This window comes from Helianthus annuus, chromosome 3, assembly GCF_002127325.2.
Source record: "Helianthus annuus cultivar XRQ/B chromosome 3, HanXRQr2.0-SUNRISE, whole genome shotgun sequence".
NCBI lineage: Eukaryota > Viridiplantae > Streptophyta > Magnoliopsida > Asterales > Asteraceae > Helianthus > Helianthus annuus.
Genome location: NC_035435.2, coordinates 31,289,688 through 31,304,281, shown reverse-complemented (window position 1 = coordinate 31,304,281; position 14,594 = coordinate 31,289,688). Strand labels below are relative to the sequence as shown.

General features: G+C 39.5%; 1 protein-coding gene across 1 annotated transcript in view; it reads right to left on the bottom strand.

Annotated features, from left to right (window-relative positions):
- LOC110929037 overlaps positions 1-12,361 on the bottom strand; it is a 37,616-nt gene extending 25,255 nt beyond the window's left edge. The window contains exon 1 of the mRNA XM_022172135.2: positions 11,287-12,361. Coding sequence (XP_022027827.1) covers positions 11,287-12,219 — 933 coding nt within the window. The 5' untranslated portion in view covers positions 12,220-12,361. The remainder of the gene's footprint in view (positions 1-11,286) is intronic.
- Positions 12,362-14,594: the final 2,233 nt, after the last annotated feature.

The following is a 14,594-nucleotide window of genomic DNA, read 5'->3' as shown; positions in this document are numbered from 1 at the left end:
ATCAGTGAGACAAATCTTCAAATGACCCACATTCTTTTCCTGCATATATGTGACAAGGGAAAAAGACATTTAGAACTTATACTTGTTAAAAAATTGAGAAGAAGATTGAAAGACGACATTTACAACTATCGCCTCGTTAGCTAGTACTACCATTGTCTTTGCTTCTTATTTTAGACAGTTTCTCATTTTAATGCGCAAAGAGGATTTTGTTGACCTATGCTGAAACTCAAAACTGGGAAAATTTGGTTTTAATGTTGGAAGGGTTATTTCGGTATTTCCTGTTAATTTTGTTAATAACCATTTCTTTGGTTAGTATTTTAACACTGACTAGTATATAGAGCTTGTAATCATGTTCTAATGATTCTTTCTGTAATTTGATTTTAGTTTCATTCAATTTCTTTGTAACCATTTGATAATGAAATAAAAGATTCTGTTATTTGGATGTTCATCATCTTCTTTTATAATTCTTTTAATCTCAAATTCTTTGGGATTTTGATTGTTCCAATTCCGCATTATCAATCAACAATTTGTTGGCTCAATTTCAAAGAAAGCTGTCGTGAATTGAAGGGATTGAAGAATAGTTTTAAGAATGTTCGATGGCAGAAATGATTTTAGTCTCGTGAGGTTTAAGATCATGTAGGCATTGTTGGTACAACGGGGATTGGATGAACCTCTCAACGGTGAAGCAAACTTACCAGTGAACTTAAAAGACAGAAAAGAAAGACATGTGGAAAACCTCCATGGTGCAATAATTCTGAGTCTGGGAAATAGAGTTCTTCGAAAAGTGTCGAAAGTGGAAATATAAAAGGTGTTAGTGCGAAATGTAGAGTATGTGTATCACTAAATCTTTGGCCAATAGACTTCATCTCAAAAAGAGGTTATACACGTTTTAGAGGTTATCGGGTAAGTCTCTTATTGATCATACTGATAAGTTGAATAAGTTAGTGTTGGATCTTAAAAACGTTGAGGTACTGTTATATGAAGAAGATAGAGCAATCATCTTCTTTACTTCACTACCTCAATCATCTGAGCACTTTGTAGATACATTGATGTATGGTAGGGAGAGTTTGTCTATGGAGGACATTCCAATAGTAATGAATTCAAGGGAATTAACCAAAAGGGGTGGCTAAGGATGAAGGTACATATGGATTGTTGGTAAGGCGAAATCTGAACAAAGATTCGCAAAGACAACATGTGTTGTCATATCTAAGTCAACGTTTAAAGGAAGGTGCTTTGTTTGTAATTCAATAAAGCATTTCAAGAAAGATTGCCTTGAATTGAAGAAGAAAATGTTGGGTAATCTTGATTGGTCAAATGGATATGGATCAACCCATGGAGTATGTTACGGGTCAGTAGCCTAGTGGGTTTGAGGTTTGACCGAGTTTGCGGGATAGGAACGTTGGATAGTAGTTAAATTTAGGAGCATGTGGGTCTAGTCTGTTTGTTTTGAGTTGAATAATTCTTTGAGTCCGTTGCATGTATGTATGCCTATTTAAGGCTTCATAGAGTTGATTAATAAAGTATCTATTGAAAGCATGTTTTTATTATTTACTTCACTTTCTGCATTCCTCATCTTTACGTGAATTGTATTGTGTGTGAGTTGAGAGGAGCCTGAACCAACATTTGGTATCAGAGCGAAGGTCGATAAACGAGAGAAAGGGTGAAGACAGTGTCTGCTGGTTTGAGAGTTGCCTTCCGAAGAGCGACGACAGCCCCTTGGCTGTAGGGGTAAGAACGAGAAGAAGAAGTGGTGTAGAACTTGATCGGTTGAAGATACATAGAAATCTGATCATCGATCGTAAGATTGAACGGAAGTCTGATCAAGATCTGAATCGGCATCGTGAGGTAGTGCGCAGGAGTTAATTGCACGTGATCAGGATGAGAACGAGAACGGTGTTGTGCGGACAAAGGTGTTTGTTGGGTTCTAGTGTGTGTTTGTGTGTGTTAACCAGGGCCTGAACCCACAATTGGTATCAGAGCGAAGGTTAAACGAGGGCCGTTTTGAGAGTCGACCGTCCGGTAGGGAGGAGAAGCCTTCGGGTGCGGGCTGCCATTGCAGCGGAATCGCAGGTGGGTCGACAATCACAGGTTTGGGCTACTGATTTGGGTTGCAATCAGGAGGTTTTACAACACACATAATACAGGAGAGCAGCCTATTGCAGAAGACGGAGACCGGGAGGTGGTTCGTGTCAGTCGTTGTCATGCGGAGAGTACCGGTTAGGATGACGGGGGTGACAGGTGAACATCGGTGTGTTCTGAGGCTGTTAGAGGTGATCAAAGAAACCAGTTGGTTTGTTCTTTTGGCAAAAGCTTTCAGATCAGATTTGCAGCACAAGTAGACAGAACAGATTCATCAACAGGTGGTTGTGAATCTGATCTTGCTTAGCAAGGGAGAAGAAAAGATAGTAGAGGCACTAGTGTAGAGAGCCTTGTTTTTTTCTTTTGGTCGGTGGTCAAGAACAAGTTGGTTTCGAGGAAGAAAAGGCGTAGGCGTGACGTCTTGGCATTGTAAGTTTAACCAAAAGTAAAGAAATCCGGCAGTAAGTTGTGGGTAGGTCACCGGAAAATGGAGAGATCAACCGGGTCGCGGGATAAACGAGCAGATAGATTTCAAGGCAGGTGGCGTTGAATTGGTTCGTTTGGCGGGTGAAAGAAAACGGTAGAAGCGGGTGGCTTTGTTTTCTTGATCGGTAGAAAAAGTCTCTCGAGCCACAGAAGTGTTACCCTGATTTTGAATCTTGAGGACAAGATTTTAAAAAGGGGGAATGTATTGTTACGAATGTAAAGTCAAAGGGTTAAAATATAATTTTGTTTGTAAGCCTAAAGTGCTAAACAGGGGAATTAATGAGGGACTAGAATGGTAAATGTTTGGTTAGTTAGTTGTTAGGAAGTAGTTGGTAGTTAGTGAGTATAATAACAAGATGTAACAGCTTAGTAACTAGCTTGGTGATAATGAAATCTTTCCTTTCTCTCTAAGATTCTCTCTTCATTCTTATCATAAGGTACAAATAGATTAATACATGGACAAACAATTGAAAACTACGGATGTGTTCAAGGGTCAATTGTCTCAGTTTCTAGTGAATCAAGACCTCACCATCCTAGATCGCTTGAATATGGAGCCAATAGTATGCCAAATCTACGAAAGAGTTTGTGCGGATATTATAAAAAAGGTCATGGATTAAAATATCTATTATTTACATTTCCGTAGGCTTTAATTTTATTCTAGTGTGGTTTTTAATTTAGTGTTGTATTTTTTTAGGTTTAAGTGGTTTTTTTTTTTAATTTGTTGTACGTTTTTTAAAATTCATATAATGTGTTTTTTATTTAATTGTTGAAGTTTTTTTTTTAATTTTATTTTTGTTTTTCTTAATATCCGGATTTTTAATTTTTTTAAAGTTTTAATAATATATAAAAATATTTTTATATAAAGAAATTAATTTATTACAAATAAATTAATTTGATAAGAAAAACAGATTATGTGATGGATGATAAGTTGGAGGTTTTGAATGTTTAGCGTTGTGATGAAACACTGGTTAACACAACATTATCCCAGCTGAACTGTCTCATGTATGATGGTTCAATCTCTTCCTCCACTCGCCGTTTTAGCTGATATCCTGCAAAACAGAACACCAGTGACTCACCACAAGGAGGGGAATAGGGGGCTCCTTGTGGCCACCCTCCAGCGTGAGAATAAGTACTATTCTGAGGAGAATAGTGTGTGTTGAGAGTAAATAGTCAGAGAGCAGAATCCTTAAACCTGAAGGTGGAGTCCTCAATTTATAGCCGAAGGATGAAGGAGGAGGAGGAGGTTTGCCAGCTAGCCAGCAGTCGCCAGCTGTCCGACCAAAGGGAATATCCTTTCTGCCCCCTCTTTCGCTGCCAGTCTAGTGTGTGACGTGGCGCGCGTCTATTTGATCCAACTGGGCTCTCATTTGTACTAGCTGTCGGATTGTCCTCCAAATATCTTGCAGGTCCAGTTGGCGTCCAACAATAGGTGACACGTCAAACATCTGATAGTGCAAAGCTTTGTGCTGTATCTTCCTAGCTTCTGCTTTATTCTCTGGTATGATCCCTGACTGAAGATACATGATGATTTGGGACATCGAGGATGATGATCCCATCTGGATGACACTTACTTGGCGTATGGGACTGATGAGTTCTTCAATACCTCAATTCGTACATCTTTTACCAGATGTTGGAAACTTGTAGATGCAAGCTTGCTCAAGGCATCTGTTGGCTTGTTCTTGCTTCGATTAATGTGAGTGATCTTGAAAGAGTTGAAACTTTGTAGCAGAGTCTTTGCTTGCTCGAGGTATAGTGCCATTACATCACCTTTGGCATCATATTGGTCGTTGATTTGGCCTGCTACAAGCAATGAGTCTACATCCGCTTCCAGATTTTTGACCCCCATCTTGATTGCCAAGCATAAACCAGCGAGAAAAGCTTCGTATTCAGCTTCATTGTTCGTGCTTTTGAATTCTAAGCGGATGGCATATGTGAATTCATGTTTATCTGGGCTCACCAATCTCAAGCCTGCCCCTGCACCGTCCTCGTTGGATGCTCCGTCCGTGTACAACAACCACGGTTCTTCTAAAGACTGTTTTTCGGCCTTCTCCATCGCCTTGCACTCACGCTCCTTGTCATCCGGTACCTCTGTGAGAAAATCTACCAATACTTGTCCTTTAATCGCCGGTCGTGGCCTGAAAACTACGTTGTGTCCATCTAGCTCGATGGCCCATTTTTCTAATCTGCCAGAGATTTCGGGTCGAGCCAAGATGTTTCCGATGTTGTGGTTTGTCAGGACATGGATAACATGACCTCCAAAATATCTACATAGCCTTCTTGAGGCATGGATAAGAGCTAAGGCTAGCTTTTCCATCATGGAATACCTCGTTTCAGGGTCGTTCAAGGTACGACTGACGTAGTATACCGGTGTTTGTACACCCTGCCGGTCGACTAGTAGGACCGCTCCTACCGCTTTCTTTGAGGCCGATAAATACATAACCAATGATTCATCTTTCATTGGAGCCGTGAGGGTTGGCAGGCGCATTAAACAATCCTTTATTTCCTTGAACGCGACTTCAGCTTCTGAAGTCCACAAAAATTTGTTTTTCTAAACACACTTCCGAAGGGTCTTGATGAACCAAAAAGATTTTGCTGCATGATTAGCGAGGAAATGGTTGAGCGTGGCTAAACGTCCTGCTAGGACTTGCATCTCCTTCACTGTTGATGTGGAAGGCATTCGCTCAATTGCTTGCACTTTTTCAGGGTTGACCTTGAACCTATCTTTTTAACTATGAAGCCCAGAAATTTTCCTTCTTCCATCCCGAAGGAGCATTTGGCTGGGTTCAACTTGATGTTCACGCCTCAAAGTGTATCGAAAGTCTTCTGAATGTTTTGTAACATTAGATCTTTTTCCTTGCTCATGATGACTAGGTCATCCATGTATAATTCGATGTGTTTGCCAATTCCATCCCCAAACGTCTCATTCATCAGCCTTTGGTATGTCGCACCTGCATTTCTCAAACCAAACGACATTTTGGTGTAGCAGTATAAACCCATTGGTTTGTGGAATGCCGTCTTGTCTTCGTCTTTAATTTCCATCTGGACTTGGTGATACCCCTTGTAAAGGAATCAATCTTCTCATCGATCTCTGGTAGGGAATAACAATCCCTTGGACACGCCTTGTTGAGGTCCTTGTAATCCACGCACATTCTCTATCTATCGTTCCCTTTGGGCGCCATCACTGGACTGGAAACCTAGGTTTGGTAGCGCACTTCTCTGATGATCCCTCCATTCAGCAGTTCTGTGACTTGTTGTTTCATGGCCTCGTGCTTTTCTGGCCCCAGGATGCGCCTCGTCTACACAACTGGTTTGGCGTTTTCAGAGATATTAAGCCTGTGTTCTACAACGTGTCGTGGAACACCTACCATGTCGGTTGGTGTCCAGGCGAAGATGTCCATGTTCTTGAATAACATTTGTTTAAGGGACTTGTGGGTGGCTTCAGAAATTGCTACACCTATGGTAACCGTTTGTTCTGGGTATTTCGTGTTCAGGATCCACATTGCTACACCTAAGGTAACCGTCTGTTCTGGGTATTTCCTGTTCAGGATCCACTTCTCTGCTTCCGCGCGTGGGGTTGGTTTGCTTGTCTTTGAAGGTCGTGCCTCATCAGTCACGAGCACCTCCTTGCTTGCATAAATGATATCAACCTTGGTCTTAGTTGGGAATCCTATTGTCGAATGTGGTCCTGAGCAGATCATACTGAAATCACACTAGGATTCTCTTTCCAAAAGAATGTCGTGTCTTCATTTTGTTGGTAGGACCATGAACGTAACTTCCTCTGTTCTTGAATTTCTCCCATCTGAAGCAGCACCGGAAAGGATATCTGGCCCAAAGGAAAGACGGCCTCGTTACAAAAACCGGTAAGGGGATAATCAACCGGCTCTAGGCGCGCCTTGTCTTCTAGGTCCAGTTGCTTGAAGCACTGTTCATAAATGATATCCGATGTGCTCCCTGGGTCAATGAAGATGTAATCCGTTTGGTAGTGGCCAAACACGCCCAAGATTACGATGGGTCTTCTTTCTCTTGGTCCTCCTCAAACCACTGGGAAAACGACTTGCCTTTCGCGCCAGGAGTCATCCTGCACGCGCTTGTTGTAATTCTTTTTTGGCCTTCTTGGCCCTCCTTGTACCATGTGGGTTTCTAGCTTCCGGGGTTTCTTGTTATCAGGCCCTTCCTCTCGTCTTTGGATTCAACGTGTGTCTCTTTTGCCACCATTGACCAGATGTGTAAGTTTTCCGGTTTTCAGGGCTCGCTCTATTTCTTGTCTAAGACTGATGCAATCGTCTATCAGGTGTCCGGTGTCTTTGTGGTACTAGCAAAAGAGGTTTGGGTCTTGCCCTCTCTTGTTGCGCATCTGTAGAGGAGCCTTGAATTGGTAATTTTCCATGGACAAAACTTCGGAAGGCGTTTTTATGAGAGGCGTCCACTGTTTCTCTCTGTTCTCTTTCTTGATTTCATTTCGATAACCTATCTGGTTGATGGTTGCGCGTGCATCTTCTACCAGTGGGCTTCTTTCTCTATAACCAGATACCTTCCAAGGTGGACCTCGTCCTTTCTTGTTGCGCTTGTCACTGGCATGTTGGCTATAATTGTGTTGACGGCCTTCGTCGCTGGTCAACAGTTTTTCAGTCTACGCAATGATTTTTGCTGCTTCTATTAAGGTTTCTCAGTCTTTGGGACCTCCATCTTTGCCTTTTACTCTTCGAATTAGATCATCACATTTGACGGTGCACATGGAGTGCGCCCGTTTGATCTCATCTCCCACATTTCCTATCTCCAGACATTCCTTGTTGTATCTTGTAATGAAGTCCTCGATACCTTCATGTTCCTTGCGCCAGATGTTTAGGACATCTGCTGAGTCTCTGGTGTACCTACGTTGTGGACTGAAATGTGACAAGAACTTTTCTTGGAAGTCCATCCAAGACTTGATTCTTCCAGCTGGTAGACTATCAAACCATGTACGCGCGGTGCCTACGAAAGTTTGTATGAATGGGCGGGTGACACCAGACTGGTAATGACCAACCTCCCACAACACTCGCGCTAGTAAAAATTTGGAGGTGATCATCAGGGTCCGTGAGACCATTGTATTTTCCCACATTGTGTGTCAGCTTTGTTTTTTCTAGCGGAACCATGGCAATCTCCTTGATGAATTTTGATTTTTCAGCTACGCCCTCTAGACGGTAGCTTAAAGTGAAATCATGTTCTACAGCTGGATTGTACCCTGCGCGCGCGGGGCCTATACGCCTCATGATTTGGTGGTAATCTACTGAAGACGAAGGTTTCTTCTTGTTTGTAAGTGGAATCTTCTTCTTCATTGTTGTACTCCCATTCTTTGTTGATGTTTTGCGGACCTAACCGACTGCTCAATGGGGGTTTCTTCTGCTGATGAGTGTATTGTTCATAATTGCTCTATGTTTCGCCATATGTATCGCGCGTGTCATGCACGCTTTGCCTCCTTATTGTGGATGATATTTCATGTTGTTAGGTCCGCGCGTGTGCCTGCGCGTGCTGTGGAGTCTGGGTACTCATCTGTCGTTGGGCTGGAGTTACAAAGGGAGATAGTTGGGCTTGCGCTTGGAGCAATGCTTGTTGCGCGTTTAGTTACGCGTAAATCAAATTCAGTGTTGCTTGTTGTTTGTTGTTTGGTATACCAGGAAGTGAGAGTTTCTCCTTCGGATAATCCTAGTAATGCCGAGATATTTGGTAGTGCTGCAGCCGATGGTGCTAAGGGCCAAGCACCATGGCTTGGCTTTTGAGTGCCAGGAGTTGCCTGGTTGATCACCCGGGAAGCACTTCCAAAGAAGTCACCAATTTCGTCATTTGCTAACTCCTCTCTGAAGGCCTCGTCCCCTTGGTGGCCTTAGACGTGAACGTTGTCCGTAGCCGGTCCAAACGGAGAGCTTTCTCCGTCGATGTGGAAAGAGGGATTTGGTTCAGCCATTAAAGAGTGTTTTCAAAGAGAAAAGAGATGAAAATGGTTGTTAAAAATGTGGTGGGCGCCAATGATGAAACTATGGTTAACACAAGGTTATCCTAGCTGAACTATCTCGTGTATGATGGTTTAATCTCTTCCTCCACTCGCCATTAGCTGATATCCTGCAAAACAGAACACCGATGACTTGCCACAAGGAGGGGAATAGGGGGGGGGGGGTGGTTCCCCTTGTGACCACCCTCCGGCATGAAAATATGTACTGTTCTGAGGAGAATATTGTGTGTTGAGAGTAAATAGTGCAGAATCCATAAACCTGAAGGTGGAGTCCTCTATTTATAGCCGAAGGATGAAGGAGGAGGAGAAGGTTTGCCAGCTAGCCAACAATCGGCAGCTGTCCGAGCAAGGGGAATATCCTTTCTTCCCCCTCTGTCGCTGCTAGTCTAGAGTGTGACGTTGTGCGCGCCTATTTGATCCAGCTGGGCTCTCATTCGTACTAGCTGTCGGATTGTCCTCCAAATATCTTGCAGGTACAGTTGGCGTCCAACTATAGGTGACACATGTCGTCCTTTATCTCTGGAGGAGCATCTTCTTTGTCACCTGCGATTTCTTGCCGAAGCTTCTGGATGCACTCGGTTGATGTAGGCACCAAGCTGGAAAAAGTGGTGTGGTCTCTGTGCCATGTGTGCACTGATTTGAGACCATACCTCTTCACGTTGAGATTAAAAAGATGACTTTTTAAGGGCTGAGATGATCTTATAAGAAATTTTACAATGTGGTGTGCTTATAGGAAATTCTATAAGGTGGTGTGCAAATGAAGAGTAGGTGGGTCCCACAATTTTTAAGGGTACATTGTTTTATAATCTAATTGTTTGTCTTTTAGTATTTTAAGGGTATTTTGTTCCTTTCATATGCATTCTTTTTAATAGCCAAAGAACAAAAGACCGGCTATCCAGGGTACCCAATGATAAAAGGCGATCTCATAACCTTGGGTGTCTATGCCTACCATCTCCTGTTCAGGGGAAAACACGCCACCCAAAAGTCGGATTCAAACTTAAGACTTGTGGCCTTCGGCTTGTATCTTCATTTCCTCTCTGTTGTCAGTTGAGCTAAAGCTCATTGACCCTTTCATACACATTTAAGATAAAAGTTTAACCTCCATTGATGCTTGGACTAAATGTGTTATCCACATGAAAAAAGGTTTGGACCATATATATGCTTTCTCAAAGTTAGGGACCAAAGTCAAAAGATTTTCAAAACACAAGACCATCTGTATAATTTACTCTAAAAGATATGAATACAATATCGAACCAATATAACATACTACTGCTCATTCAGTTTTTCTATTAACATATAACAAATAACAAATGCTTTCTAAAAGTTACGACCAAATAGCAAATGCTTTCTCAAAGTTAGGACCAAAGTCCAAAGATTTTCAAAGCACAAGACTATCTATATACTTCACTCTAAAAGATATGAATACAATGTCTAACCAATATACCATACTACTGTTCATTCAGTTTTTCTATTATGTTGGATCATTTCCAGTTGTTGCCAGAATTGGTAATCTTCAAATTTCAGTCTTGAAACACCGCCACTTGCGACCGCCTAAACTGTGTTCTTTGTCTACACTTGGTAATCAAAATGACATAGACTATTATTATGTTCTCCTATTTTCATTATTGGTTTATAGGCCAGTCAGCCTGCGATAAACATCTTCTTAACTATATTTACAATATTTGACCACTAATTATTCATCAAACACTAATAATAACATTGTATAAAATGTGTTTTGAGCGAATAGATCCGATAATTACACAGTTAAATCTAAATCTGTTACCAAATCTGCCCAACCAACCTATAATGTAACAGTGTTTCATCTAAATCTGTTACTAAACCCTCAAGAAGTTAAAAGATCTGCCGCCATGAGCCCTTGACCAGCCCAACCATAAAGATCTTTAGAGAGTTCAAACCTTGGCCCCGCAGGCCCGGCCTGGCCTCTAGAACTTAATTGGGTTGGTTCGTGTTTCAGGCTTCGATCTAATCTTCCACCATGTTTAAAGGTCTTAACATATACTCATACTTGATTTATGTTACGTACACTTAGGTTGGGTGATCCATGCACTAACTTAAATTCTAGTAGTAATTAATTATGTTTTTATTTCTAATTTGTTGTTTTATGTTCTGCAACTAGTGGGTCAATGGAGGGATTAGTGGGTGTTGTCCATGATCCCATGTTTAGGTTAGTGTTTAGTTGTGTTTTCTTTCCTAATTTCTATCAAGTTCCTTTCTTAGTTTCTTTGGCCTTGGAACCTAAATACCAACCCAACTGCCCGACATATACTCATACTTGATTTAATATAGATAGCTTAAAACTGGAAAACCCAAATACCAGCCCAACTGCCCAAATTTCTATATATGGCCTTTACTAAAAGTATAGACTAATAGTGTTTAAACGGTGTTAAGCTAAAGGGACGCAAAGTGTTAACGATTTGGACCACAGGGACTCATCCAGCAAGATTAAAAAGGTAAGGACTCAGGTTTGCTCGTTTAAACCACAAGGATGTAAATTGCAGTTAACTCTAAAAGCAATTTTTATATCGTAATTAACAACTAACATCTGGTATATTTGAATTTAAAACAAAATTTTAGAATTTTAATTATCTTTTTTTATTGATTAAGTGTTATAGTTTTAAAAGTAAGCTAACTAAAACAAGGGGAAATATAGTAATGGACATAAAAACAAAAACAAATTCAATACGACAATAATAAATATAAAAGAAAGGTCTTACAAGATTATCACGCTGCATCTGAGCTTCCAGTGCTTTCTTCAGTTCAACAACAATATAGTCCATATCTGGACGATGTGCTGCCTCCTCCTCTAAGCAAGATAATGCTACTCTTAAGTATATATTCAATGATTTCAAAGACATTTGATCATTCGCCAGATAAGGATGGACTATAGCACCCAATGTGTTGTTTTCATGATGACATTTGACCAATGAAGCCAGAAACCTATAAGCCTCATTCTCAATATATGCTTTCCTCCCGCACAATATTTCGAATAGAACCACCCCGAATGAGTAGACATCCGATTTGTGGGTTACGCCTCTAGTCTTTCCGATTGTTGGGTCCATATACCCCATTGCGCCTATAGGTTCAGAAAGGAGGGCCTGGTCCATTCGGTTAACTGATTGTTTCATAGAAATTTCAAAACCGGATAACTTGGCTTCCCAATTTTCATCTAGTAAGATTGTCGAGCTGTTGATGAAACGATGTATAACAATATAATCGCGTCCCTCAGCAGAATGGAGGTAACTCAATGATTGAGCCACGCCAACACATATCCTCAATCTTTGCGTCCAGGTGAGGTTCGGGCTGTCAAGAAATTGCCCCAGACTTCCGTTGGCCTCATACGTGGTTACGACGATCTTCTCGTTTCGTTCATCACAAAATCCAATAATGGAGACTAGATTCGGATGCTTGAGATCAGAAAGCACCGAAACTTCTTTCCAAAACTCCACGTCTCCTAGGCCACGCTTACGATCTAATCTTCGTGCAGCAATCTTCATCAACTTATCAGACCGCAACAGTACTCCTTCGTATGCCCTCCCAAAATCACCATGTCCGATGATGTTATCATCATGAAAGTTGTTGGTGGCCTTTTGTACGTCTTCAAGTGGGATTTGTAAGTGAGCAAACTTGGTGATTGTTGTTGATTCCATTATCAAGTAGAAATGAGTTCAAAAAAAAAAAAAAAAGCAATGGGTTACAAATAATTGCGAAGGTAAGATGTAAGATGTATGAGCAACCACACACATGCATAAATATATTCAAGCAGCCTCCTTCATATCCATGACTTTCTTCTTGAAATTTCTATTCGTTTTAATTAAATAATCTTAGCTAATTGAATAAAAATGGTACCTACCTACTCCTTGTGTAGTTGGTTATTAATTATCTAATGAATACCCGCACATGCACATGAGCATCTTCATACTATATATAGTTGGTTATTAATTATCTAATGAATACCTGCACATGCACATGAGCATCTTCAATCAGATAAATCGAAGCGTGCAAGACATTTTAGGGGATATTAAATCAAGGGGGTTGGGTGGGTCAAAAATAGATCTTCTTGTAAATACATTAGATGGGAGGAATGGTGTAGATATCCGTTGTATATGTTGTAATTTGTTGCCCTTTGTCCGCTTGGGTTGGGGGTTTGTTTTTGTTTGGCCTTTTGCCTGTTTGGGTCGAAGTTGGTTTTTAATGAAGTTTTCTTTTAAAAAAAAAAAATTATCTAATGAATATGTAAATATGATATAAAAATTAATGATGAAGTTGTTAGTGTGATTAATTATATAACTTTTCATATAAACCAAGAAGTGTTTAATTGAAACATGTCATAAAATATGATCGATTTGTCCAAGGGTTTATCCTGTTGTGACGTTTTCGTCCACTACTAAGTTATGTCCATTAGGGCTTTTTTTCTAGCCCACTTTGCCTTGAATCGAATAAGCATGTCAACTCTTGGATAAATTAACTCCATAACATTTGTGCTCCTCCACAACGCTAGAGTAGGCTTTCACCCTTACATAATTAAGTGATGTTGCTCCAACTTTAAACATGTCCCTATTCAAGAAGCTGCCTCTAAAAAGAAGTCTGAAAACTGAAGTGTTACGATCTTACGATCCGGTGTAATTAAGTTATAATTATAATTTATAATGGGTCACCACGGATTCGGGGATATGGTCAAGAACAAGCAAGTCAGACCAAGGCAAACCCCTTCAAGTGTTCTTACAATGTTTTAACTTGGGGCGAATTGACTAAAACAGTAAAACAAATGGGTAAACCACATCCGTAACTGTTGTTCCATACTAACTAATTACTTGGTGGATCCTAATTCATTTACGTTATGTCTAACCAAATATATGCATTTTTATATCGAAGCTGAACCATGATATATAGTCTAGTCTAATAGATTTGAATATATATATATAGGGTAGGGATCTTAAGAGAAGTCCACCCTATTTGAGAAATTTGAGAAGCAATCTGGACCACACATTTTCCCTAAGCAAAAAATGCAATTTTTTTTTTTTTGGAAAAATCGAAGCTTTTTCTTTAAGGATTAAATTTTTTATTTTTTATTTTTTTAAAATTTTTTTTTTTGGGATTTATACACATGTGTATATTGTTAATCTTTTAACTATACATATATGTATATACATGTTTAAAATTGAAAAAATATGTGTTATAAATCCTAAACCTTATACCATAAACACTAAAGATAAACCTTAATGCTAAACGCTAAACCCTAAAGCTAAACCCTAATTCTAAACCCTAATGCTAAACCCTAAAGCTAAACCCTAATTCAAAACCCTAAAGCTAAACCCTAATGTTAAACCCTAAAGCTAAAAATAAACCCTAAATCTAAACCCTTAATGCTAAACCCTGATGCAAACCCTAAAGATAAAGCTAAACCCAAAAGTTAAAGCTAAACCCTAATGCTAAACCCAAAAGCTAAACCCTAATGCTAAACCCTACATACTATTATTAAACCCTAATGCTAAACCCTAAAGCTAAACCCTAAACCATAAAGCTAAACCCTAAACCCTAATGCTAAACCCTAAATACTAATGCTAAACCCTAAATAACACTTATTTTTCAATTTTAGACACGTATATACATATATGTATAATTGACAATATACATATATGTATAGTTAAAAAGATTAACAATATACACATGTCTATAAATCCCAAAAAAAAATAAAAAAATAAAAAATTAAATTCTTAAAGAAAAACCTGCGATTTTTCAAAAAAAAAATTTACATTTTTTTTTACATTTTTTTTAATTTTTTTGCTTAAGGAAAATGTGTGGTTTAGAATAATTCTAAAGTTTCTCAAATAGCCTACTACTTCTCACATAATCCTTATCCTATATATATATATATATATATATATATATATATATATATATATATATATATATATATATATATATATATATATATATATATATATATAGGGGAGGGTTATCTTGAGAACGCTAAATATTGCGAGAACCGTGAGAACGAATGAAAAAACCAATCAAAACCAAT